This window comes from Gracilinanus agilis, chromosome 2 (genome assembly GCF_016433145.1).
Source record: "Gracilinanus agilis isolate LMUSP501 chromosome 2, AgileGrace, whole genome shotgun sequence".
Classification (NCBI taxonomy): Eukaryota; Metazoa; Chordata; class Mammalia; order Didelphimorphia; family Didelphidae; genus Gracilinanus; species Gracilinanus agilis.
The window spans coordinates 182043083-182069698 of record NC_058131.1 but is presented as its reverse complement, the minus strand read 5'-3'; the positions used below and the strand labels follow the sequence as shown (position 1 = coordinate 182069698).

The following is a 26616-nucleotide window of genomic DNA, read 5'->3' as shown; positions in this document are numbered from 1 at the left end:
TTATTATTTTTTTAATTTATTTTTAAAATAGCTTTAATTATTTAATTAATTGATTGATTTAGTTAAATAAATTAATTAATGGATAAAATTAATTAGTAATTAAATTAACCCTTAATTTCTGTCTTGGAATTAATACTAAATATCACTGTCAACACAGAAGAGTAGTAAGGGCTAGAGAATTAGGGTTAAGTGACTTGTCCAAGGTCACATAGCTAGGAACAGTTTGAGGCCAGATTTGAAAGTAGGACTTTCTTACCTCCAGGCCTTGCTCTCTATCTATTGAGCCACCTAGCTTCTCCTTATAAATCACTTTAATTGAAAGGAAACACTTAATCTCTGTACCACTAGGTGCCCTTGTATAATTAGAGGGAGTCTGTTTTTGTTATCTCTGCAATGCTGCCTGTCCTTCAGGAAAGACTGGTCTGTTATCACTGTGGCACTAACTAGCCATGCAGGTGGACACCACGAGTGGGCTTTCCATAGCAACAAGGTGGAAGGAGGGGGCGTTTCCAATCTTGTATTCCAGATGTCTAGAAACTCATATTGTCCTTCTGTTCTCCATCATAACACTTCAGATTTTGTAACTAATAATAATTGTTTTCCATCTGTGATACACCCAGTTCCTTCTTCTCTTGTACGTCTCAAAACTATATGTAGACTAGTCAGCCCTACCTCATTGTCTTTTGGCTGACAGAGGAGCTGAAAAGCACCATTTTATTGGTAACTGTTGGCCTCACCAATAAAATTGAACATACTTGAAACATGGTCTCTCAATTTGCCTTCATTTCAATTTCAACACTTAAGTTTTCTTTACTAAGCCTTAATTGCATTATATTCTGCATCGGTAGAAAGAATTCTTACTGTGAAGGTTCCTTACATTAAGAAATCATGGATCCTTTACATGTTTGCAAAGTCTCATCTGGGAAATTAGGACACTTCAAACTGAATGGTAAGAAGCCACAAGGAGAAGAAATAACGTAAGAAAAACTAAAAAACTGCCAGATGACCAAACTTCTTCCCTGTCCTTCAAAAAAAAATTTTTGAGGGGATGAGGGGACTCACTCTGGTCATCTCTTTCAGTGATGGTGAACATTATTTCCCAGTGATGATGAACTAATATAATGATAATGAAATAATGCTGAACATTATTTCCCATACAGCAAATAAACACCAATTTAGAGGGGGGAGCAAAGGGCCAGAGAGGAGGTTATAAAAATTAATGAATTGCTTATGTTTTTTAATGCTTTTTAAAAAAGTGTTTTGGTTTACAAAGTACTTTCCTCACAATAACATATTGAGATAGATAGCCCAAGTATTTTTATCCTCATTTTGCAGAAGAGGGAATGGAGGCTCAGAAAAGTTAATTGACTTGTTTAGAATCATGCAGCTAGTAAGTGGCAGAACCAGGCTTAAACTTAGAACTTCTGACTTCCAGTCTGGTGTTCCCTCTGCTAAACCCCAGCTGTCACTCAGAATTATTCTGATTCAGAAAGAAAACCTAAAATTTCTGGCTCTTTTAGTTCCTGCTGCGCTATAGGCTATAATTTCCAGTAATTCCTTGTCCTGGTCCCCATTTTTATCAGTAACTTGGATGAAGATATAAATGGCAGTCCTATCCGGTTTGCAGATGACAGAAAGCTGGGAGGGAGGGAAGGAGTGCCAACTCTCTGGATGACAGAACCATGAACCAAAAATATCTCGATAGGCTGGAACAATAGGTTGAATCAAGCCAAATGAATAGAGCTAAATGTAAAATCCTTCCTTTGGGTTCCAGAAATCAACTGTACAAGTGTAGGTTGGAGGAAGATATGGTTTCTAGGCTGCATGTATGACAAAGGGTGTGGGGATTTTAGGGTACCACCAGCTAGTGTGAATTTTCAGAGTAATGTCAATACTCTAAGAGCTGAAGTGATCTAGGGCTATATTAATAAAGGGGTACTATCCAGGAGAAAGAAAGGGAGACATCCCACTGTCCTGGTTCTCTGGCCAAGATCACACCATATTCACTTTGATTCGTTAATCATTTTTTAAGTTTCAGCTCTGTTCTTCCATACAGGAGTCATGATTATATGCTCATAGGTGAATAAATATAAGGTAATTTCAGGAGAGACAGAGGACTCTTCAGTCGGTCAGTTAGTAAACATTTATTAAGCACCTATATATGCTATGCTAGGCACTGTGCTAAGAGCTAACATTTCAAATACAGAAGTAAACAGGCAGCCTCTTGTCCTCAATGAGCTTACAATTTTTAACGGGAGAAGACAATAACACACAAGGAAAATGCAAAATAAGGGTGTGCGGAGAAAGTACTCAGCATGAGGACAAAAATGATGCAGCCCGTAGGAATGGAGCTGATGAGAAATGGAGGAAGATGAGGCTGAGCAGCTCCCCCATTAAGTGCAGGTCCTGGAGCCAGTGACCTTGTCCTCCAGGCAGAGATTCTCATCAGAGGCTACCTGCTGGTACTCTGTATAAGTAGTATATAAGGCAGATTTAATCTCATAGGATAATGAGGTTTTCCAATAGAGAAGGAAGGCACGATAAAGTCTGAAAGCAATGGAGTTCATGGGAAATGGGGGAACAACTGCAGGGATCAGAGAGGTCTTCTTGTAGTATGTAGCCCCTGAAGTAAGCCTAAAAGCTAGGAATTCTAAGAGATGAAGATGACATTTGTAGGGTTCATTTTAGTTCTTCCCATGATATTTTAAGAGAGGTACTTTTGTTAGGTCTCCTAAATAATAACTAAGTAATCCTCCTCACAACAGTACTAATATGGGGAGCAAAGATTATGAGGAAACTGGATACTTTATCATTTGGGAAGATTAGGGAAGAAATAATGTAGATACATTTTAGGTGAAGTTTGAAATTTTCTTTTGTTTAAAAGCATGGTGGTATGATAGATAGAGCTCTTGACCTAGAAGCCAAGAAGACTTGAATTCCAATCTGGTCTCAGATGTTTACTTATTGTGTGACTCTGGGCAAATCACTTAAGTTCCATTTTTTGCCTTTGTTTCCTCATTTATAAAATGGGGATAGTAACAGCACCTGGGATTATTGTGAGGATAGGTCGAGTTCATATTTGTAAAGCCCTTTGTTAGCCATAAAGTGGGTCAGCTAGGTGACACGGTAGATAGAGCACCAGGCTTGGAATCAAGATGAATCAAATCTGGCCTGAGACACTCACTAGCTGTATGAACCTGGGCAAGTCAGTTAACCCGGCTTACCTCAGATCCTCATCTGTGATAGGAACTGGAGAAGGAAATGGCAAACGTCAGTATCTGTACCAAGAACATCCCAAAATGGGGTCTTGAAGAATAAGACAGGACTGAAACAACTCAACAGCAACAATAACCTCAAGTTGCTATAAATGGTAGCTCTTATTATATGAAAACTATTTCCCCCAGGATCTACTATAACTCTGAAATTTTACTGTAACATCTGGAACTATTCATGTAACAAGGAGCTTCTTGCTCTGGTAGGAGAGTTAGGAACAAACATTTATTAAACCTACTGTGTGCCAGGCACTACGTTAAGTGCTTTATAAATATTATCTTGTTTGACTCTCACAACAATCCTGGAAGTTAAATTATTACTCAACATTTTTTTTATAGTTGAGGAAACTGAGCTTAAATGACTTTTTCAGGGTCACACTGCTATTAAGTGTCTGAAGTAGGATTTGGACTCGGGTCCTTTTGCATCCAGGTCTAACACTCTAGCACCTAGTTGCTAGGAGCGGTGTTATAGAGTGGAAAGGGTGCTGGATTTGGAGGGATCTGGGTTCAGATCTGGGTTTTGCCAGTTTACTAGCTGGGGACACATCATTTAACTTTTCGTGACCTCAGTATTCTAGTCTGTAAAATTACAGGTTGGGCTAAATGTCCTTTAAAGCCATTTCCAGCTCATTATCATCCTGTATTCTATGATCCTCTGTCCTGGAGAGCATCCTGACAGGAAAAAAAGTGCTTTTAAGAAATAACAATGCTAAAAGTAATCTCTATTGATATAGTGTGCCCTGTGCAGCAATCTGCTTGCCAGCCCTTTATGTAGGTCATGCATGAAGATAATTAGCAGGGACTAAGGCTATTTAGTTTAAAAAAGAAAAACCAATAATGACTTGATCACTGCCTTCAAGTATTTGTGGGCTATCTTGTGAAAGAAGGATCAACTTGACCCAAGAGTAGTAACATTATAGAATTAGAGGGAATCAGATAGTCTTTCTTCTCTCTTTTCCTTCTCTTTCTCCTTCTCCTTCTCCTCCTTCTCCTTCTTCTTCTTCTCCTTCTCCTTCTTCTCCTCCTTCCCCTTCCTCTTCTTCCCCTTCTCCCCCTTCCCCTTCTTCCCCTTCCCCTTCCCTGCCTTTCTCTGTCTCTCTCTTCCTATTCCTCCCTTCCTTTCCAGCTAGGAAGTGTTCTGAAGCCAGATTTGAACCTCAGACCTCCTGCTTCTAGTAGATCTCAACCCACTAAGTCACCTAACTGAACCGAACCAAGATTTCATTTCAAAGCAGAACTTCCTCACAGTTACAATGATCTAGAAATCAAATGTGAACAGGTTTCCTTAAAGGCCAGCACAATCACATTATTCTATAAGCCAAGGCTATATAACTGCTTCCTTAGGATGTTATGACAGGGATAAATGAAATCTGTAGAGAATCCTCAAGCTTCATTTTAACCCTTGGGATATGTTGGGGGCAGGGGAAAGAGCAATGAACTGGAAACCATTGGATCTAGACTTGAATTGTGGTTCTGTCTTGAGATATTTTAGGATCTTGATTCTGTCAAAAAGGGAATAAATACTCCTTTTTAGGCTTTTATATTGTTTTGCTATGTTAGCATCCAAATCATTGATAAAAATGGTAAAACAGGATGACTCACCAGTTCTGTGACCTTGGACAACTTACCCTCTTGCAGCTTCAATTTCTTTTTCTGTAAAATTAAGTGGTTGGACAGATGGCCTCAAAGGCCCCTAATGGCTCAAATCTCTGATCCTATGATCCCCTGTCATCAAATTGTTTTTCAAAACCAGAGCTTAGTTTGATGAATTTTGTCACTTTTTCCCTAATTTATTTTTGGTGATGGAGCCAATAAGCTCCAAAACGTCCAGAAGAGAGTCAGTGGGAGTAACTAGAGCTCTGGATAATCCACCAGATGATTTTCTAGTATCAGGGAACCAGATTTTAGCTTAATATTAGAAAGAACTTTGGCACAAGAAGAGTTGTCTAAAAATGGAGACTTCTTGTTTATGGTCAAATTATAGACTGAGAGCTGGAAGAGATCTTAGAGACCTTCTGGTCCAACCCTCTAATTTGATGGACACATCTCTGTTGCTGGGTATTTAAGCAGAACCTGGTTGATGATCCATTAAAAATATTGGAGAGGGGCATAGGAGAAAAGACTGGACTGGGGAAGATCTTAGATTGTTTCCAACTCTGAAATTGTGTGTGTGTGTGTGTGTGTGTGTGTCTGTCTGTCTGTCTGTCTGTCTGTCTGTCTGTCTCTGTCTCTGTCTCTCTGTCTGTCCTTCACTCAGCAGCGCCCCAATAGGATGAGTAATTGAGGGGACACTCCATTTAACATCCTTGGTGTTTGGAAGTTTTGTTCCCTGGCCTCCCTGTTGTAAGCAGCCAGCTGCATGGTTTCCCCATGTCTTTAAATTGCAATGACTATATGGTGCCACCTACACATTTCAATGACAGATGCTTGAGAAATGAGTCCATAATCATAGCCAAATCTCAATTATCTCCACCCATGATGAGCAAAGACAATAGGAATAAACAAACTCTATTATAGATCAATCTTTCTCAAACCTAATTTTAACCATTGACTTCAACCACTTCCATCAGATATTTTCCCCCTGTGAGCTGATCTGAATTTGGCCATCATCACCATCTCTTCCTGTCCTGTTCCTTTTTGTGAAGAGGGTAATGAGCCTTGAAATGTTCAGAAGGCAGCCAGTGGGAATACAAGATCTGGAAAAAATCTAAAAATGAGGGATGGTTCCTGGGAAATCAAGAGTTCCTGCTGTGCTTCTGATGGCATTTCATTTCTGTAGGGTAAACAGTTGGAGTGAAGTGAAGGAGAACATGTGACATACAGCATTATAGGATCATAAATCTAGAAGTGGAAGGAGTCCCTGAGGCCATTTAAATTAAGCTCCTTCATTTTACAAAGGAAGAAACTGAGGCTTAGGGGAATTGAGTGGCTTGCTGAAGAAAAGTAGGCAAGCTGGAATTAGAACCCAGGTCTTTTAAGCACAGTTCTTTTGCTTCAAATCTATCATTTTTTTAGATTGTCATTGTCTAAATGGGAAGAGGTTTTTTTTTTCCCTTTTTGTTCATTGCAGAAGAGAGTGTGATGAACTGGATGCCATAGAGTTTACATTTTTTTGCTGATTTTTCAAAGGACCATATGCCAATCCTCTCTGGGCTTTCAATTCTTTCTCTGTGAAATGAAGTGGTTGGGCTAGATGATCTCTATAAGTTCTTTTTTTCCACTTGAAAATTTTGTGGCTCTAATTGTTGTTGACCTCTCCTCTTTTCTCTACTAGGAGGTCAAGTGGTGAACTTGATGAACCAGCGTTTACAGACAGGCTTCACAGAGAATGAAGTGCTACAGATATTCTGTGACACGTGTGAAGCTGTTGCCCGCTTACATCAATGCAAAACACCCATTATCCACCGGGATCTGAAGGTAACAGGCCAGTCCCTCCACCAGCAAAGATCTGCTAAGTTCTTAGCCCAGTATCTATCACTGCATCAGACTGTTGGGGAGAAAGGACAGAAGCGTGGGACGTAATGCCGCCATTTACCTTGTTTCTTTTGTAGTTCAGAAGAGAAAATCTATAACAGCGAGTGTTGGAATTGGGGTTGGGAGACAAGGTTTTAAGTCCCAGCTATTCTCCTTATTACTTGTGTGTCTGAGCAAGTAATTTCCCTTCCCAGGACCTCTATTTCCTCACCTGTAAAGTGGAGATGGCTTTTGGAAAGGGAAGAGGGAAGGTTAGATTAAATGATCTCTGAAATCCCTTCCAGGCTCTAAAAGTTTCAATCCAATCCTCAAGACCAAGGGTGGGCAAAGTCTTTTTTAATATCATCTTTGTTCCCTATAATGTTCTCCCTCTCCCCTTCCCAGAGAACTGTACCATAAAACAAATAGTACTTTTTAAAGAAAAAGAAGAAAAATAATTAACATAATTAGTAATACAAAAAAGTCTCCAAGTACTGTGCTGTGTACGAATACTGGTGATGTGGGGTATGAATGGCTTCTCATATCTTTTCTTTTAAGCCTTGCTTGTTCTTTAAAATTTTTACAATACTCCCACATCCTACATTGTCACTTATTTTCACACCAATGATACCTGTCTTCAGCTTTATCTCCTAGCCATTTTATAAATGCTTTAAGAACATCTGACATTAGTGAAATGAAAAGAGGAGGAAATCAAGGAGAAAATAGCCCTCACTCAAAAGAATAGCTATCGTCAGAGACTCAACAGTTCAGACCTCTAAGGTGAAGCACAAGCCAACGTCTTCCTTGGGTCACATAGCCTGACCAAAGGTAACTCATGTCATAGGTAACTTCTTGGTCTTTTTGATGAGGAATACTTTGGAAACCTGTTCAGACAGGCCCTGGGGAATCTGGGCATTCAAGAGGAGGGGTATCAATCAGCTGTTGTTTTTCTAAAATAAACAACCCTAGGCACAGTCATGCTTGTAAACAAAATACTTCTCATTTCAGCCCCACCTGCTTACAACTCACAGTCAATATTGACTCAGTGGCCATGAAATGCAAGTGGTAGGATAATGTATGATCCAGTTGTAAAGTAGGGAAATTCTTATCATTTTAAAATATGAATCTTTATAAGATTTTAAAGCTTTAATGATCTTTTGGAAGCTCGTACTTCAATATCCCCACATCCCCAACCCCTTTATTTGACAGAGAAAGAAAAAAAAAATCCTGGAAGAAGTTGTGAGAAAGCTGGGATTCATAACACTTCATTTTAGGCCTTTGGTGGCTAAAGGAGTGAGGTCCTTCAAAGCAGGCCCTTTGGGAAGTCATATAGTCATTCTAATAAAGCCCACAGGGATCAAAATAATTTCTGACCTACTTTCTCTTTGGGAACTGCCATATAAAAGCTTGGTTACAAACTGTGGAGAAAGCCATTGGTGTAAAGTCAAGTTGAGTGAGTCTTCCTTTCTAAAGATGGCGTCCCCCTTGGAGACTTAGCAATTCCTGCTTCCCAAAGCCAGCCATATGGTAAAGTAGGAAGAACTCTGATTTGCAGTGAGAGAATCTGGTTTCAAATCACGACTACCCTGCGAGCCCATTGCATGACCTGGGCCTTCTTACTTTCCTTCGTTGGGCCCTTGTTTATTCCTCTGTATAAGTAGAAGATTGAATGAGATGGCCTCTGGGATCCCTTCTAGCTATAAAACTACAAAGTGGGAAGAATAATCACACAGATATCCCAGGTTATTGTGAGGATCAGATGAAATAGCATATATAAAGCACTACGCAAACCTTAAAGTATTCTATAAATATTAGCTATTATTATTGCTGTAATTATTATTATCATACCCTAAAATTAGCTTGGAATAGGCAGAATAGCATAAAGCAGCATATAATCACATGCTAAATGTGTAATAATAATAATAACATGTTTCCAGAATGCTTTAATGTTTTTACAAAGCATTTTAATCTTAAAAGTCCATCAAATAATTGAGAAAACTGATGTCCTGGAAGATCAACTAAGTTGCCTGAGGCCACCCAAGTAATAAGTGTCAAAGTAAAGATGGAAACCTACTTGATCTTACTCCTGAGCTACATTGTTTTTCACTTACAGAGAAGGAAAAGCTCAACACAGAAAAAATAGGATCCAAGAGTTAAAGCTTACAGGGACCTCTAGAGGTCATCTCGTCCAGCCCCTTCATTTCACAGATGAGAAAATTGAGACTGGGAGAGATGAGCGACTTGGTCAAGATTGCACAGCCCCAGAATTCATACCCATTTCCTTTAATTCCAAATCCAGTAGTTTCCACTGAACTTTGCTGCCATGAGTGGAAGTACACAAGCATGATTTTATGCTGTGTGTAAAACCTTAGGTAGAATTTTGTATGTATTTAGAGAACAGGCTATTTCAGAATTTGAATGGATTTAGAACAGGATATTTTAATTTTTTAGACATAGAAAATTGCAAGGAAAAGGGTAAAGATAATATTGAATATGGGAGTAGTGGAGTAGAGGTACAGAGGATAGAGGATATTCCTTCAACATGAACAAAGATTTTATCATTGATGGAATAGTGGGAAAGGAGCTTCCACAAGATAGGATGAAACCAAGATAGAGGGAACCTTTAGTGCCAAGAAGAGAAGTTGTAGAGCATCTTGACTGGCAGGCAGAGCAGTTTGACTTTGAGGACAGTAGAGTGCTCCCAAAGAGTTCTGAGCCAGCACTGTGAGGGGATAGAAAGAACCACAGACTCTGGGCAGAAGCCCTGGGTTTGAATCCAGATCCTGACACTTAATAGCTCTGAGACAATGGACAAGTAACTTAAACATCCCAAGTCTCGGTTGCCTTCCATAAAATGTAGATGATAATATTTGTATCCTGTCCTCATGGGGTAGGTAGTGAGGCTGATGTTTTGGCTAGAGGCATTATCTTTTTAAGGTTGTAGGTCTTTTGAGGGAGTAGAGGCTAAGATTTAGCCTTGATTTACCTTTATATTTCCAGTGCCTAGCATATAGAAGCACTTAATAAATATTTGTTCTTTTGGATTGGATTGGAGAGTGACATTTTGGAGACAAATAAGGCCAAGGCACAGGCATTAAAACCCAGAAAACCAAATATAGCCTGGGTTCAGTGGTAGCCGTATTGAATGAATTGACTCAGCTGCTGCATCTGGAGGGCTAGTGATATCCAGTTTATATTAATATCTCCCCATGACTCTTCTCCCGCTGTTCCCACCCCCCACCCCGAGAAAGGCGCTTTTGGTTTTTCTTTTTAGACAGGGAAAGCTGCTCTCTCAGGGGACCTGCCTGTCTGCAGCACATGCTTGCTTAATCTGCAGAGAGTGCTTTGAATTCTCATTATTCTCTGCCTACAGGTTGCAGGTGCAGGGGAGGGAGGATGTGGCACAGGGTAGATAGAGGAGAGATCCACCTCATTTTCCTTTTCCCAAAACTTGAAAATAAATGCGTTTCACCAACAGGTCATTGGCATAAAGCCTCCTCCAAGAAGTCACCTATATTGAAAACTGAGAATCATCATCATCATCATCATCATCACTTATATTTCTTTAGCACTTTAAAGTTTTGCAGAGTGCTTTCTTCCCCTAATCTCTGTGAAGAAGAGAATTAATAGTATTATTATCATCCCTGTTTTATAGATGAAAACACTGAGGCTCAGGTGACCACCTGAGTTCATAAAATACGTTCAGAGAGGACTCAGATCCTCAGCTTCTGACACAAAGGCCACGGCTATTCCCATTATGTTATGCCGCTTCTCTAGTTGAAAGGGATTTTGAGGGATCATTTGATCCAATACTTCCCATCAGTCCTTGCTTTTTATAGATGAGGAAAGTGGGATCCAAAGGGGTGAGTCTGCATTTAAAAACTAGGACTAAAGCTTAGGGCTACTGATTTCCTAAGCTAATGATCACTTACCTTATTGATTATTGCAGTAACAATTGAAGGGCTCATTTATCCCACATCGTTGGGGTAAGTGAGCTATGGCACAGTTTTGAATTTTCCACAAAAATAAAATTTGTACCTTTAAACAACAAAAATTTTGTACTAAGAGCTTACTGGAGATTGCTTTATTGATGAATTAGAGGGCCTGTAAATGTTTATTATTGCACTGAACTGTAACCTGGTGATATCCTAGGGGATATTGAAATATGTAGGACAATCTGTCACTATTTACATGCTCTATTAGTTTTCGTGTCTATTTTTCCTATCTATGTCAGTTTTTGCTTGCTGTTCTCCATGTGGTTAGTTCACTCTTCTTCTTCCCCACCTTTTCATTTCACAAATCACAAATGGAATTTTATTTTAGAGATGAAAAGGACTTCAAAGGCCAATTGATACCACATCACCTTCAAGTGATCATCCCATTTCTCCCTCAAGACCTGCAGTAGTTGGGAACTTTCCTCCTCCCTTTCCATATTTTGATTATATGACCTTTTCCTCCTTTTTGGACAGTTCGAATTTTTAGGAAGTTTTTCTTTAATTTCAGCTGAAATATTTACAATGTCCATTCAAAATGGTTCAATGTCCATTAGAGCTGAGCAAAACAAGCGTAATCCTTATTCTACATGGCAGCCCTTTAAACACTTGGACAGCCATCATGTCTCTCCTTGTTCTTGTCTTACTTGGGGTTCTCAACAAATCAAGAAGTGGCCAGATTTTCCAAGCTTCTCATCATTCTGATTGCTCCCCCTGGATGTGCTCGAGGTTTTCAGTGTTCTTTCTAAAAGGTGATCCTTGTAACTGGATACAGTATTCCAGGTGTGGTCTGACCAAGGCAGAGTACAATAAGACTAGAGTCTAAGATTACAGTGGCTTTTTCGATTGTCACTTCACAATACTAACTTTGTCTTGCAAATTCTTGGCCTTTTTCACACATGCAACTGATTTTTTTTTAACCCAAATGCCATTTGGGTTTATATTTTCCTCTATAACATTTCACCTTGTTTGTAGCAGCCTACTATAAAAAAAATTTTTTAAATCCAAAAGTTTTCTTTTAGATTCTGATTTTGACATCTAATGTAATATTCTTTTTAGTTTCGAGTCATCTTCAGATTTGATAAGCAGGTTGTCCATGCCCTCATCAGGATCATTGATAAACACATTGTTTATATCTTTTTTTCCTTTTTAACTCTTAACTTCTGTCTTGGAATCGATGCTAAATATTGGTTCCAAGGGCAAGAGAAAGGTAAGGGCTAGGCAATTGGTGATAAGTGACTTGCCCAGGGTCACACAGCTAGGAAGTGTCTGAGGCCAGATTTGAGCCCTGGACCTCCTGTCTCCAGTCCTGGCTCTCTATTCACTCAGCCACCTAATATGTTTGATAAGCATATTAAACAATGGATTGGCCATAGAGCATCTCATTAAGGACCTTCAAGTTGTCAGTGATCCATTAATTACCACTTTTAGGGTTTGGTTGCTTAAGTAGTTCTAGATCTGCTTAATTACACTCTCATTGGAATCACAACTTTCTTCTTAACCACAAGAAGAAATACTATGAAAGGCACTGGCAAATGCCATCCTTAAGTCCAGATTTGTGCTATATGTAGCATTTTGGGATATATATTGTATATATATCAGTGATCAGTGATCCAATAACCTAGTAACCTTGTTAATTAAGAAAATGAGGATAGTTTGGCATTAATCAGTTAATCAATAAATACATATTAAGCACCTACTTGTGTGTAGGCTTTGTGCTAATCTCTGGGGATACAAAGACAAAAGCCCTTAAGGAGCAGACAATCTAATGAGAGAGATAGCATGTATGTAAATATGTACCTATGAGATATGGAGAGAAGACAGAGGTTATCCTGAGATGGGAAGGCTTCAATGGCTGGAAGGACCCAAAAAGGCCTGTAGAAGGTGACAGTCTTGAAGGAAACCAGGGATTCTAAGAAGTAGAGATGAAGAAAGAGAACATTCTGGGCAAGAGAGAACCAACTCCAAGTTACAAAGGTAGCAGATAAAGATGGAGCATCATAAATGAAGGATGGCAAGAGGATTTTTGTGGCTAGATCCTCAAAAAAAAATGGAAGGAAAGGGACTAGATAGAACAGGATCTCCTGCCTTATCTACCTCAGAAATATGGAGAGATGAGTCCCCTACAAATGGCCTCAAATGTGACTGTAAGGAAAGCTGAACATTAACTCTTTGTAAGTGATGGCTAACAGCTCAGAGTTTCCATTTTTCCTTAGTTATAACTGACTGAACTGCCAACCCCATACTCCCATCCTTGTCTCGTGGTACCTTTAGCATGTTAGGTAACAGTAATTTTAAACCATGTTTTATTATTACCCTTTTGCACAGTGGAATAAAGGTTTCATTCAGCCATATGATTATAGATGGTGAACTTGTTTCTAGCAATTCTGAGATGGGAGGGATCCTGGGGATGGAAAACATTCTTTGAGCCAATGGGAAAATCATCAGAAGGTAGTTACCTTTCTGCATCTACATCAACTCAGGTTGAAGTCCAACTATTGTGGATTCCTGTCTTTGTCTTGTTCTTCTAGTATTTCTCATGATTTTACCCTGTGCCTGGGCGTTCCCAGCTTGTGTGACTCAACAACAAAGTCTAGTGAAAAGACTCTGGGACTTGGAGTCAAGAGACCTAGGCTCAAATCTCGTCTTTGCTGCTATGCAGTCAGTGTGACTTGGAGCATATTGCTAAGGCTCCGTTTGCTTTCTTCTTTTGTATAACAAAGGCAGATGATACATAAAGCCCCCTCTGGCTTGGGAATTATCTAACTTCTCCATGCCTCAGTTTCCTTCTGTAAAATTATATATACTTTTTATATATACATATATATATGTGTGTGTGTATACATATACACATAATGCATATATAAATTATAGAAAGAATATACATATATACTTAGTATAATGGTTATACTACTTATTCAGCAGTGTTACTGTGAAGAAAGCTCTTTGGACATCTTCATGTGCTGTAGAAATGTGAATTATTCATCTTATTTTATGTTGTTAGGTAGAAGGTAGAGAGTGACATTTTGGAGAAAAGTAGGATCCTGCCCTCAGATTATTAATATTCTGTCAGCTAAGGAAAATATTTGCTTATCTGAGTGCTTCCATCCTATGGCTATCTTCTGAAAGACTATTGGACAGTTCTGTTGAAAGATCTTGTCGTTTCTCCTTGGCCAGACTCTACCTTGGAGAAGGGCTAGAGTGGAAGAGGCAGCCCTGGACTTCAACAGTGAACAGATCTGAGCTCTAGGGCTCCTTCTGTCATTAATGTAGTGTGTTGTCCTCTCGTTGTCATTCTCTGTGCCTCAGATTCATTGCCTGTGAAAAGGTTGTAAGAGGCAGTTTATTAGAGTGGATATTAATCCTTGGAGCAAGAGAGATTCCTTTTCAAGTTGTGTTGCTGGGACCTTAGAAAAATCACTTAGCTTCTCCACCCCAGGCTCTAAGACTCTATAACATATAGTAGCCAGTCTGCATGAGTGGCAGGAATTTCCACACTTGATGAAATCCCTGGTGTGATGGGGAGATGGAAGGTTGTACCGTCCTCTTCTGTTCCCACCACCCAGAATTGTGGTGTGGACCACGTAGAAGGAGCAGGCATGTGAAAACACTTTGAAAAGCGAAAAGCATTCTGCAAATTAAAGACATTGTAGGGGATTACAGTAGCCAGTGCTACAGGGATCTGGGATTTCATGGGTGTGCATCCTTCCTTCACCATGTAGGTCACACAGCCTTCAGAGCTCACAGCTGAAGATTCTTAGACATTGCTGTGGCCACAGTCAATCCCTGGTGGTGACAGTATGCTTGCCATAAGCCTTTCCACACTCCATTTAAGCTGATTTCTGTAGGATAGACACATACGCAGTCCATCTATGTGCTATTTCTTGGCCTTTCCAGCTTGGCTAGATCTGCCAGAGTTTGCACTAAGCTGATATTGCCTTCAAGAGCCCCCAGACTCCCTTCCATGATGGAAATCTCCAAGAAGGATTCTGTTCTGAGGTATAGGACCCTGACTGTCGAGAAGATGAGATATTGGTTAATAAGTTTTATAAACTTTAAAGTATATAGTATATACTATAATTATGATATTTATAATTTAGTTATTATTTTATTGGGGAGCAGTTAGCAACCCCCAGATGAGAGAAATGGAATAAAGTTGTTTTTTAACTGACAAAGAATAAGAATTCCATGGTTGGCATCTTGCCTGCTCCTTGAGGGCTGGCACAGCCTTGTTCTGTTTGTCATATCCTACACCTTAGAACAGACTCCTTCCTCTGGCATGGAAGGGAGTTCTTGGGCTCTTGAAGCAAATGCCAGCTGAACACAGGCTCTAGTAGATCCTGCCTCTCTAAAAAGCATTTTTCCAGAGGAGAGAAATTGATTTTGTTTGTTGCAACACGTTAGGGAAGCCCCCCTCTTTTTTTTTTTTTTTTTTTTTTTTTTTTTTTTTTTTACTTTTAAAAAAAGAGAGGAGGAGAGAGAATTTAAAATGTGTGTTTTATCAGACCCATCAGCAGTAATCACTTTTTAGTACCTGAGCTGCCTAAATTCTCTATCTTGGTTCAGTGCATAGAGGAAGGTCAGTGAGGCAAAGCTTCTATGGTTTTTAGCAAAAACCACAAGTGATGCTGGAGGAGATAACTGTAGTCACCTTCTAGAGCTGACAGATTGGGAAAGTGATAAGGTCAACCACCACAAAATCCCAACTGGCTGGGGTTTTAAGCAGTAATAACAACTGTGTTGTGGATAACTTCTTTTGAATCAGGGAATTTAGCTACTACCCAAAGTAGCTTGCAGCCAATTTTTCTTTTATAGAGATCTTAGTCACTCAAACCCAAAACCTCTACGTTCTTCTTGAATCAAGGGAGATCAAAATCTACTCAGATTTACTCAGCCACCAAGTTCTGTCACTTCTTCCCTCACACCATCTCCTGGTGTGAATGTATATTAATAATACTTTATTGCATCTAGGATCTTTTGATGTGGGAACTCCTTCTACTGATACAAATTGCAGCCTTTCTTCATTTTCTCACTCTGTTGACTTGTCTACATCTTTCCATAAAGCTATCATAGTTAATCTATCCAAAACACTTAAGGTTTTCCTTTAGGCCTTTAACATCATGGGGAGGGTACCAGCATAGCATGCAAACTATCTAACTATTATCTCCTGGTTCTGTTATTTGACAAGCCCACATTCTTTTCCAGTCACACATTTTCTGATTGTTTTTTTTTATTCCACTTCTTTTGGACAAGTTATCATTGGCAATATGCTTCAGCTTTTTTAAGCCCATCATGCATCTCTGTGTCTCCCTTTAGAACAACCATAATTTTGATTTTTTTTCAGAGACAAAGTGTTCAGTGCATGAGTCACAGTTATGGAGCATTCCTGGAAGAATATTGATATGAAAAAGATGAGGTTTTTTTTTTCAAGGTACAGCTTGAGTTTGCTGAAAGTTCTGTATAATTTTCTAAATACAACATAGCCCCATCTTTTCTTCTCATTCAGTTCTGAGTCCATTTGATTGTCCACAGGCAGTTCTAATCCTAAATATAAGCAGTGATGGACTAATTTAATCATTCACCCATTACAGAATGGTAACACCATTATGAGCAACCAGATCCCAATACTACTTCACTTTCATCAGTGCGTTGTTATGAGCTGCTGTAGCCTCTGAACTCATCACCAGGTAACCAGCCCTTTGAGTAATGAACCACTTCCTAGTTAGCTAGTCTGAACCTCCTGCATCAGACACAAAGTCCTCCCCCAGATTCATCCTGGGAAAAGGACCTGCCAAAGCTTGTGCCCCACTGGCAGCACCTAACCTCCGTGTCACTTCTGTGCCATAATGAGGCATTGGTGGAGGACATTAATGAAGGCAGGACCATGCCTAAAAGCCCTGAGCTGATTCTGTGAGATCCACAAAACTAAGATAGTGAGGAAAGAATTAGGATTCACTTTATCCTGGAATTACCTTGGACAAATAATTTAAACAGCAAATATTTATTACTTGGGCAGATATTATGTGTTCAGCACTGTATTCAAGGTAGGAAGTGATTAATTACCAAATGAATTCTAGAAATATGTTCCCTACGAGTTCTTTGGAGGAAAGGAAAAATTATTGTCAGGGAAGTTTTCACAGAAAATGGGTTTTAAAGAATATTTGGGATTTGGACAAACAGAAGAGAATAGGATGGCAAAAGAAGAAGTTTTATAAGTTATCAGATTTATCAAATGCTTAGTATGTACCAGCACAAACTTCAGATAGGATAAGTGAAGAAGTATTAAAGGAGGAACCTGTTAGGTGGGTCATTGGATTGAGATTCAGGCCTGGAGACAGGATATCTTGGGTTTAGATCTGGCCTCAGACACTTCTTAGCTGTATTATCCTGGACAAGTCACTTAACCCCAATTGCCTAGCCCTTACTCCTCTTCTACCTTAGAACTGATATTCAGTACTGATTCTAAGATAGAAGGCAAGAGGGGTTTAAAGAAAACAAGTGTTGAAGGGACCTTGAGGAAACCAGCTGGCTAGTCTTTGGCCTCTTGGTTCTTTTGTTTTCCATTGAGTAAAATAATATTTTCAGGGCCTTTCTGCAATGCTGCCAGTCATTTATTGTTTCCATTTTGGATTCATAGAATTGAAAGAAGTCATCTGTTCTACTCTTAACCCCGTTACCCTACAAATAGTTGCCTACTCTGTTTTCATCAATGTTTACAACATATCATAGTATTGATGTAGCTGCCTTGTAACTTCTCCAGACCCATGAGGTGGACCAGCCCTAAATAACAATTTAGGTTTCAGGTTATCTCAGAAAGGCAACCAGACTATTAAAGGACTTGGAAATGATGACTTGTGAGCATTGATTGAAAGGAACAAGAATGTTTTAGCTTAGAGAAAATGAGACTTAAAGAGAATCGTCTTCAAGCAAAGAGAGGCCCCGTAAAAGGAGGATGAGAGTTTTTCTGTTTAATCCCCAAAAGGAAAAATGAGAAGATAGGTAGGAGTTTCTCAGACACACAAATTTAGGTATTATGTAAAAAAAAGATTTCCTAACGATTAGAACTATCCAAAAGTAAACCAAGTGGTTCTAAATCTTGGGTTCTCTCTTCCTGGAGATCCCCAAACAGAGGTCTCTCTGCTGACCTGGGTTAGACACAGCGGCCTCTTGGCACCTGAGATGCTGTGATTGATTCTTTATTAAGTCGGGAGGGATGGATTGCCCACTTATTGGTTTAGAACCTCAGGATCCAAAAAGTTTTCAGCACAAATACAGAATTATAGACAGAACAGAAGTCATATCCTCAGCTTTAGAAAAAGGCTATTAAATACAGAATGGAGATGTGGATGTTGTTATTTAAAACAAAACCAAACCTAGATCTAAAAAGGCCCCAAAGTTCAGGGAGCCACAAGTACAACACTGGTGTGGCAAGCCAGAAAGCTCATGTACTCTTAGGCAACATTCATTAAAGATACGATGTCAAGAAAGAGGGAAGAAGTAACCTTCTGTATTCTGCCTTTTATCTCACCACATCATGGGGTTGTGTTCTATTTTCAACAATCATGTTTTAAGGAGGAACACTGGCGAGTTATCAAGTGTGTCTACAGAAGAGTGCCCAGGCTGGAGAGGGATTTCAAAATCATGCCCTAGGAGAAAAGAGTTGAAAGAAGGGGAGATATTTAACTTGGGGTTGGGGAGATCCAAAGGGAGACATAATAGTTGTTTAGAGCAGAAGTATCAAATTCATGACTAGCAGAGTAGCTGGCCAAACTGCCCACTGTCTCAACCTGATTAAAATGAAGTTGAGGATATTTTTAACAAAAATTAAAAAAAAAACACACACACACTATGACATAGATAATTTATGGTTTTCTAAGTTAGTGTGTGATCTGGTTTCTGTTTGCGTTTGACAGACTGTTTTTAGAGTATTTGAAAAATTGTCATGAGGTAAAGGGATTAGACTTCTTTTGTTTGGACCAAGAGCCTAGAATTCAGAGCTTTAAGCAGGTAGACAAAATAGAAAAGCATATTTTGGCTTAATAAAGAACTACCCTAATAGTAATTGACCCAACACAACTCAACATGCAATTATTTTATTTTATTTTATTTTATTTTATTTTTAAAATATTTTGCCATGTTTCCATATTTCATTTTCTTTCCCTCCTCTCTTCTCTCCCCACTCCTGGGTGCAATTAGCGCTTCCACTGGGTTATGCAAATGTTATCACTTTATACCTATTTCCATATTATTCATTTTTGCAATAGAGAAATCTTTTAAAACCAAAACCCCAAATCATATATCCATATAAGCAAATGATAGGTCATTTGTTTTTCTTCAACATGCGATTATCAAGCATCTATTCTATGCAAAAACAGCAACAATATCTACCCTTAAGCAGCTTACATTCTGCAGGAGGAATACAACTCACATTCAAATAAAGTTGAAATGGGAACTAGCAGAAGACAAGAAAGGCTGCCCAGAGGAGGTGGCACCGGAGCTGAGCCTAAATGGAAAGTGAGGATTTTAAGAAGCCAAGACGAGGCCTCTCCTGAGGGGTGTAGTTCAAGCATCAGAGATAGTACCGATTGACAAAAGCAGGAGGTAGAGAACAAAGACTGGGGAACAGCCAGTATTCCAGGTTGGCTTGAACATAGAGTTCATAAAGAATGGTATGAAATAAGTTTGAAAAGGTAAGTGGGGATCCGTCTGTGAAGAGCCTTAAATGCCAGGGAAAGGACCTTCTATCCCCCTGCCTGCCCTCACCAGTGGGGAACCCTGAAGGCTTTTCGCAGGGTAGTGGCATGAAGAGACCTGGGCCCCAGGAAGATTCCTTTGGCAGCTGTGCGAAGGTTGGATCAGAGAGGGACGAGACTGGAAAGAGAGGGATGCAGGAGAATGAGACTGAACTAGGGTGGGGATTAGGCGAGGAGAGAAAAGCAGATGGACTAGAGATGTTGCACAAGCAGGATGAAAAAGGGACTAGAGGAGAGAATGCATGGCAGGCTTCAAACCTAGGTGCCAAGGAGGGTAGTCGTGCCCTCGAGAAATACCATCACTCGGAAACAGGATAGAATGAAAGGATAATAATTTTTGTTGTAGCCGTGTTGTTTGAGATGCAGGTAGGGCATCTGGGAGGAGATATTCCTGAGGCAGATGATGCGTGCCTGGCATTTGGCAGAGAAGTTTGGGGTAGATATATAGATTTAGGGACCCTTTGGGTAAAGGTAATATTTGAACCTAAATCTCCACGGGAAAGAGTGTGGAGTGAGAAGAGATCCCAGGACAAAGCCCTGGGGCACCCCTTGTGCTGACCATGGGCTGTTGCTAAGGAAGCAGGAGATGACTTAGGGAGCCATGAAAGGGAACTGACAAAGAACTGACAACAAGTAAAACAGAAAGCAATGAATTAAATTTTCACTAGTTTTAAATTGCATCTGACTCCTCCTAATCCTATTTGGCATTTTCTTGGCAAAGATCCTGGAGTGGTTTGCCATTTCCTTCTCCAGCTCATTTTAGAGATGAAGAAACTGAGTCAAATAGAGTTGCCCAAAGTTGATATAGCTAGTAAATATCTAAGGTTGAATTTGAACTCAAGTCTTCCTGATTCCAGGCCTGGTGCTCCACCTACTACACCACTTTCTTAATGAACTAAGTACTAATCACTGAAGGAATTAAAGCAGACTATAATTAACTATTTAATGGGAATATTCTGAGAGGATTTATCCACCAAGATCCATTCTAATTCCTAAAATTCTATGATGGACTACAAAAGAGATTGGCAGTCCATCACCTATAGGCCAAATCCAGCCAGCCACTTGTTTTTGTTTGGTTCTGACCTAAGAATAGCTTTTATATCTTAAAATAAACTTTAAAATAAAAGCAGGCCATACAAAAATAGACAGTGGGCAGAAGACCAAATTTGGCCAACGGGCTGACACTGGGCTATGCGAGGTGTCAACTAGACATAGCTTTAGGAAAGAGGCAAAGCTCAGTTCAGTTTGGTAGTGGGGAGAGCAAATGTGGCCTTGGATCCACCAACACAAGGAATGTCCCAGGAAAACTTCGTTATTTTTTGATAGTCTCCCTGCTGACATAGAATGCAGCCTTTTTCTCCTAATAAATGACTGGTATCTGTTCCTGTAGCTGAAAAATAAATCTTCTTGGGGCCAGCCTGCTGAGCCATGACTGACCATATATTCAAAGCCTTCCAATTTTGAAGGGGACCTGCTAAGGCTTTTACCCCTGCTGGCAAAGTCTTTTGTTAATTTAAAATTTTTTAATATATTTTTTATTTTTAAAAATATTTTTTCCTGTTTACATGATTCATTTTCTCTCCCTCTCGGAGCAGCCAACAAGCAAGTCCACTGGGTAATACCTATTTCCATATTATTCCTATTTCCATATTATTCATTTTGGTAATAGAGTTTTGAAGCCAAAACCTCAAATCATGTACCCATATAAACAGTGGCAAAGTCTTCAAGGACCTAGGGTCATCCTTGTACTGTGCTGATTTCTTTAATGGACCAATTGCCTTGTTTAAGAAAAATTCTTCTCTCGTGAATTCCTGGGGTCTTTAGGAGACATAGTAGAAGGGTGGAAGGAGCATTGAGCCAGAAGCCAGGAAACCTGGGAATGAGTCAAAGCTCTGCTGTGAACTAGCTAAATTTCTCTGTGCCTAGAAAATGGGCACCAACATTCTTCCTCAACTAACCTCTCAGATTTTAGTGCCTGGGTGAGAGGATGGATACGAAAGCACTTTGGAGAAAAATATAAGGAAAAAAATATAAGGTACTCCCTAATGCTTATATTACAGTATTGGCTCTGTCTTAAGGACATTAGCAATCATTCTTTAAAATACCGAGACATTGGCTGAGTCTCATCTGTTCTCAGCTCTCTGATCCTGAGCTGACCTCCATTTGATGCTTCTGCATCGGCCTCAGAGGCCACAGTCAGCAGAAACTCTTGCTCCCTGATAAAAGGTCTGAGCCAAGCAAAGGCATCACAAAAGTCCCTGCCTGAAGTAGTTTGATCAGAGTGCCAAGGCTTGGGAAAATGTGCCACTTGGGAAAGCAGTTAAAGATCTTTGCATTTATTGGTTTGCCTACTAAGGGATGGCTTCCAGTGACTCAGGAGTAAATGGCGTTATGCAAACTCCCAAGGTCACAGTCTCCAGTCAACATGGAAGGTTCTACCAACAGGGGAGGCAGCAGCCATGGTGGGAAAGACGCTGGATTTGGAGGTGTCGGATGACAGAATAGTAAGACCAGAAAGGACTGTTATCGTTATGGGGAACAGGAGTGGCAAAACCAGCATTTGAATGGGATCTCCTGGCTTCAAGTCCAAGGCTTTTTCCATTCAGAAGTAATTTTGGCTTCTGGCCTAATTTTCCTCATCTGTAAAAATGGGAGAATTTCTGTACCTTCTAACCCACCGCTAGTAATTTCTGAACCATGAGGATAAGAAAATCAGCCCCATCCCAACTCCTACCCCACAGGCACTCAGAAATGAAGAATCCTACCCAAAAAACTGTATCCCGTCCTTGGTTTTCTTTCTCTAGAGCAGTGGTTCCCAAACTTTTTTGGCCTACCGCCCCCTTTCCAGAAAAAATATTACTTAGCCCCCTGGAGATTAATTTTTTAAAAATTTTAATAGCAATTAATAGGAAAGATAAATGCACCTGTGGCTATCACTGCCTACCCTGGATTGCTCCAGCACCCACCAGGGGCAGTGGCGCCCACTTTGGGAATCGCTGCTCTAGAGCTTCATTAAATTTTTTCTTTCCATTTCCTTTATCTAATCAAACAAAAGGAAGGAGAATGAATGCCTTTTAAAATCTGGAGCCTTTTACAAACAGATCACATAGGCCATGCTAAGCACATTAATGATGTTTCTATGTAGAACATAGGGTTTAGGACTAGAAGAGAGGGAGAGTAACTTGCCCAGAGTCACCCCAACAGTAACAGTTTGGATTTTGGAATTCTGAATTCTGTCTAGATTGTGTGCTGCTTCTGTGTTTATTTTCTGAAATAAAATAGCATTTAAAAGCAAAAGGAAAGAAACAAGTTTGCCTGAAAGCTATGAAATCTTAAATTTAGCAAACTTCTTCTTTCCTCTGGATATAAGACTGGAAATGGCCGTATAGATAGAGATCAAAATCATCTCATTCTTGCCCTCAAGAAGCTTACTTACCCCTTAACTTAACTGGATAAAGAAATCAAAAACCAACTGAAAATAATTTTCAAGAAGAATGAATGATGTGAATGAAAAGTATTTACTTCTTACTGTGTGCCAAAGCTCTAGGGATACCAGTACAAAAGTAAGGCAGTCCCTGCTCTCGGGGCACTTACATTCTGATGGGGGAGACACCAAATAAGGGGGCCCGGGGTGGTCGAAGTCACAGGAGTGGTGATTGCCATGGGCTGTGGCAGCATGGAGAGGATTATAGATCTGGCAGTACTGTTGGGGGAAGGGGAGTGTATGACCATAAGCAGAGTCTGAAATAGGCTCAATAGAATGGACTGTGGGAGTTTAAAGCATCAATTGACCAATCAGAACAGTCCTAACACTCTGATGGCCTGTCTTAGACTCAGTACTGTTGGGGGGGCAGTGAGGCGGTTCAGTAGATTGAGAACCAGGTCTAGAGGCGGGAGGTCCTGGGATCAAATCTGGCTGTAGACACTTCCTAGCTATGTGACCCTGGGCAAGTCCCTTAAGCCTAGCCCTTACTGCCTTACTGCTTTTCTGCCTCAGAACCAATATTAAATCTAAGATGGAAAGTAAGAGTTTTTTTTGTTTTGTTTTGTTTTTAAATCAATACTGTGAATAGATTCCAAGGCAGAAGAAGGGCTAGGCAATGGGGACTAAGTGATATGCCAGCAGATTTGAACCCAGGACCTCTCCTCTCTAGGTCTGGCTCTCAATTCACTGAGCCGCCTCTTTGCCCCCTTGCGCTATATTTTAAAGGAAGTTAAATATTCTAAAAACCAGAGGTGAGAAGGGATTAGATTCCAAACCTGGGGGCCCGGGTTTGGCCGGAGGCTTTTAGGAATTGGGTTGTCCCCTCCCTTTTAACGTCCTCTTTGTTTCTGAGTGTGAATCCTCAGCCTCCGGGATTCTTCCCAGAGCTCCCTGCTCCCGAGGCTGCCCGGGGCAGAGACCCGCTCTGGAAGCAACCCCGCTTTCCTCCCCTAAGGGACCTGTCGTGACTGGCGACCCGGGAAATGTTTTTCAGGTGGAAAACATCCTGCTGCATGACCGAGGTCATTATGTCCTGTGCGACTTTGGGAGCGCCACCAACAGATTCCAGAACCCCCAAGCCGAGGGCGTCAACGCCGTAGAGGACGAGATTAAGAAGTAAGTCTCTTCCTCCCCGGGGACCGGGCACGGAGCTCACATCCGGGGCTTCTCTGGGGGCAGCGGGGCAGCGGGGACTGGCGGAGGTCTCTGGCTTCGTCGCCTTCATCTGCAAACCGGGACGAGGATCCTTACCCTGTTTGCCTCCCAGGGTTTATTTGAGGAAACGTTTCGTGTAGATTGTAAAACACAGGAGCCTGTTAGTTAGCGTTAGGTGCCGGTCAGCGTTCCCTGAGGTTCTCTGACTCCGACATTTAGAGGAGGGAGATCTTTGCGGGCTCGGAAGAGTTAGAGAACTGTCTAGGAGGAGCCAGACTTGAGTTGGGCTTTGCAGACCAGAAGAATTTGGCGGGAAAAGAAGAGAGCCTCGGCAGAGTTCATTTTGGGTTCCTCCTCCTCCTGCGGGTCATAATAGCCCCCATTTCTATAATCCTTGGAGACTGACAAAACCCTTTCCTGATAATATTTCTGTGTGATAGGTAGCACAAATATTATTATGCATCTCTTTTATAGATAGAAGAAAAAAAACGAGACCTCAGGAAAGTGAAGTGATTTTTCCAAAGTCTCCTAAGGAGCGAGCGTCAGAGATAAGATTCAAAAACAGGCTTCTCTTGGCTTCCCTTCCAGCCAGGGCTTTTTCTGCCTCCCTATGCTGGCTCCTAAGAGAGTTGGGAATCTGGATCTCCTTCTGCAAAAGTGCTGTGGCCTTCAGCTGCTGCCACTCAGTCGTTTCAGTCGCGTGTCTGAGGCTCTTCATGACCCCTTTTGAGGTTTTCTTGTCAAAGATACTGGTTTGGTTTGCCGTTTCCTTCTCCAGATCATTTTAAAGTTGGGAAAACTGAGGCCAACAGGGTTAAGTGACTTGCCCAGGGTCACACAGCTATTCAGGAAGATGAGTCTTCCTGACTGCTGGTCAGACACTCAATATCTGGCACCATCAAAGGACTTTATATTTTTATCTAATTAGAATTGCCTTCTTTCTCCTAAGTTTCTCACCTCTAATTCAGGCATTGACAGTCATTCGTTTGATACATGACATAATTACATAAGCTATTGTCTTATATATTTAATTATATTATATGTTATAGCATTATATAATAATAGTGTAATAAATTAACCTTAAAATTCACTCACTTCTAGACTTTTCAATACCATGAAAGTAAGTGTTCAGGTCTTCCATGGCCCCCCTCTAAGTTAAAACTATGCAGTCCCATCATACTTTATACTCCGGGCAATGGGCACATGGTGTAATGGGAAGAACAGTGGATTTACAAGCCAGAAGACCTAGACCCAGGAGGTTCTCCTATTCCCTGATTGTGTGACTTTGGACCAGTCACCTCACTTTTCTAAGCCCTGGTTTTCTTATCTACAAAATAGGGATAATAATACCCACCCTGCTAGCCATTTAGGGGGGGAAATGAAATAAAATTTCTGAAAGTACTTTGAAAACTAAAACATGCTAGGAGGAATGTGAGGTTTTGTGATGAAGGAGATGGTGTGGTGCAGTGGATAGTGCTAGATTGGGGAGTCACAGAACCTAGCTCTGTCATGTGCTACCCATATAAAGAAAGTTACTTCACTTCTGGCCTCAGTTTTCTTATCTGTAAAATGAAAGTATTCTCTAAAATGAGAGGGCCCTTGAAGGGTTCTAGCTCTACATTAGTGATTCTACTGAATAATTTTCACTGCTCATCCTCCTGAGCTAGAGATAGGGAGAATTGAAGCTACATTTGTTCATTTGTATCATTCACCTCTAACTGTTCATGATCCAATTCAAGGTTTTCTTGGTATCCCATATGGAGTAGTTTCCCATTTCCTTCTGTAACTCAAAGATGAAGAAACTGGGGCAAATAGTGTTCAATGACTTGCCTGGGGTCACATTCATTTTTCAGTTTTGTCTGACTCTTAGGGGGACCCCTTTTGGGGTTTTCCTGGCAAAGATATTGTAACGGTTGGCCACTTCCTTCTCCAACACATTTTGCAGATGAGGAAACTGAGGTAAACAGAATTAAATGACCAGATTTGATCTCAGGGATATGAGTCTTCCTGCCTCCAGGCCCAGCTCTCTGTCCACTGGACCACCTCTAGCTACCCCCAATAGAAGATCCTGCTTTTCACTTATGTATGTGGATCCATCTAGCCCCTCATATTTGTTTTTTTCCTACCCATGGACTGCTTGCTTATGCTGTCAGGGAAGGAGGTTCGTGGAAACTGCTCGCTGTTTCTCTTGCTTCTGAAGGGGGAGAAAAAGAGGGGACAGAAGGTAGAGGGAACGGGAGGGAGGAGAGGAGAGAGGAAAAGAGATGAGGTAGAGAGAGGAGAAGAGAGGGAGTTGGAGAGAAAGGGGAGGGGGAGAGATGGAGGTACAGAGAAGAGAGAGGGAGGGAGAGAGGGGGAAGACAGGGAGAGAGAGAGAAAGGATAGAGGGAGAGACGGGGACAAAAGAGAGAGGGAGGGGGAGAGAAGAAGAGAGAGGAGGAGGGGGAAAAAGGAAAGGGAGAGAGGAGAAGAAGAGAGAAATAGGTTGGGGAGAGATGGGGACAGAG

At 40.7% G+C, this 26616-nt stretch overlaps 1 protein-coding gene across 1 annotated transcript in view; it reads left to right on the top strand.

The window, feature by feature from the left end:
• Positions 1-26616, top strand: part of AAK1 (AP2 associated kinase 1) — a 231061-nt gene that overhangs the window by 112938 nt on the left and 91507 nt on the right. Inside the window, exons 4-5 of the mRNA XM_044659555.1 lie at positions 6547-6689; positions 23949-24070. Coding sequence (XP_044515490.1) covers positions 6547-6689; positions 23949-24070 — 265 coding nt within the window. The remainder of the gene's footprint in view (positions 1-6546; positions 6690-23948; positions 24071-26616) is intronic.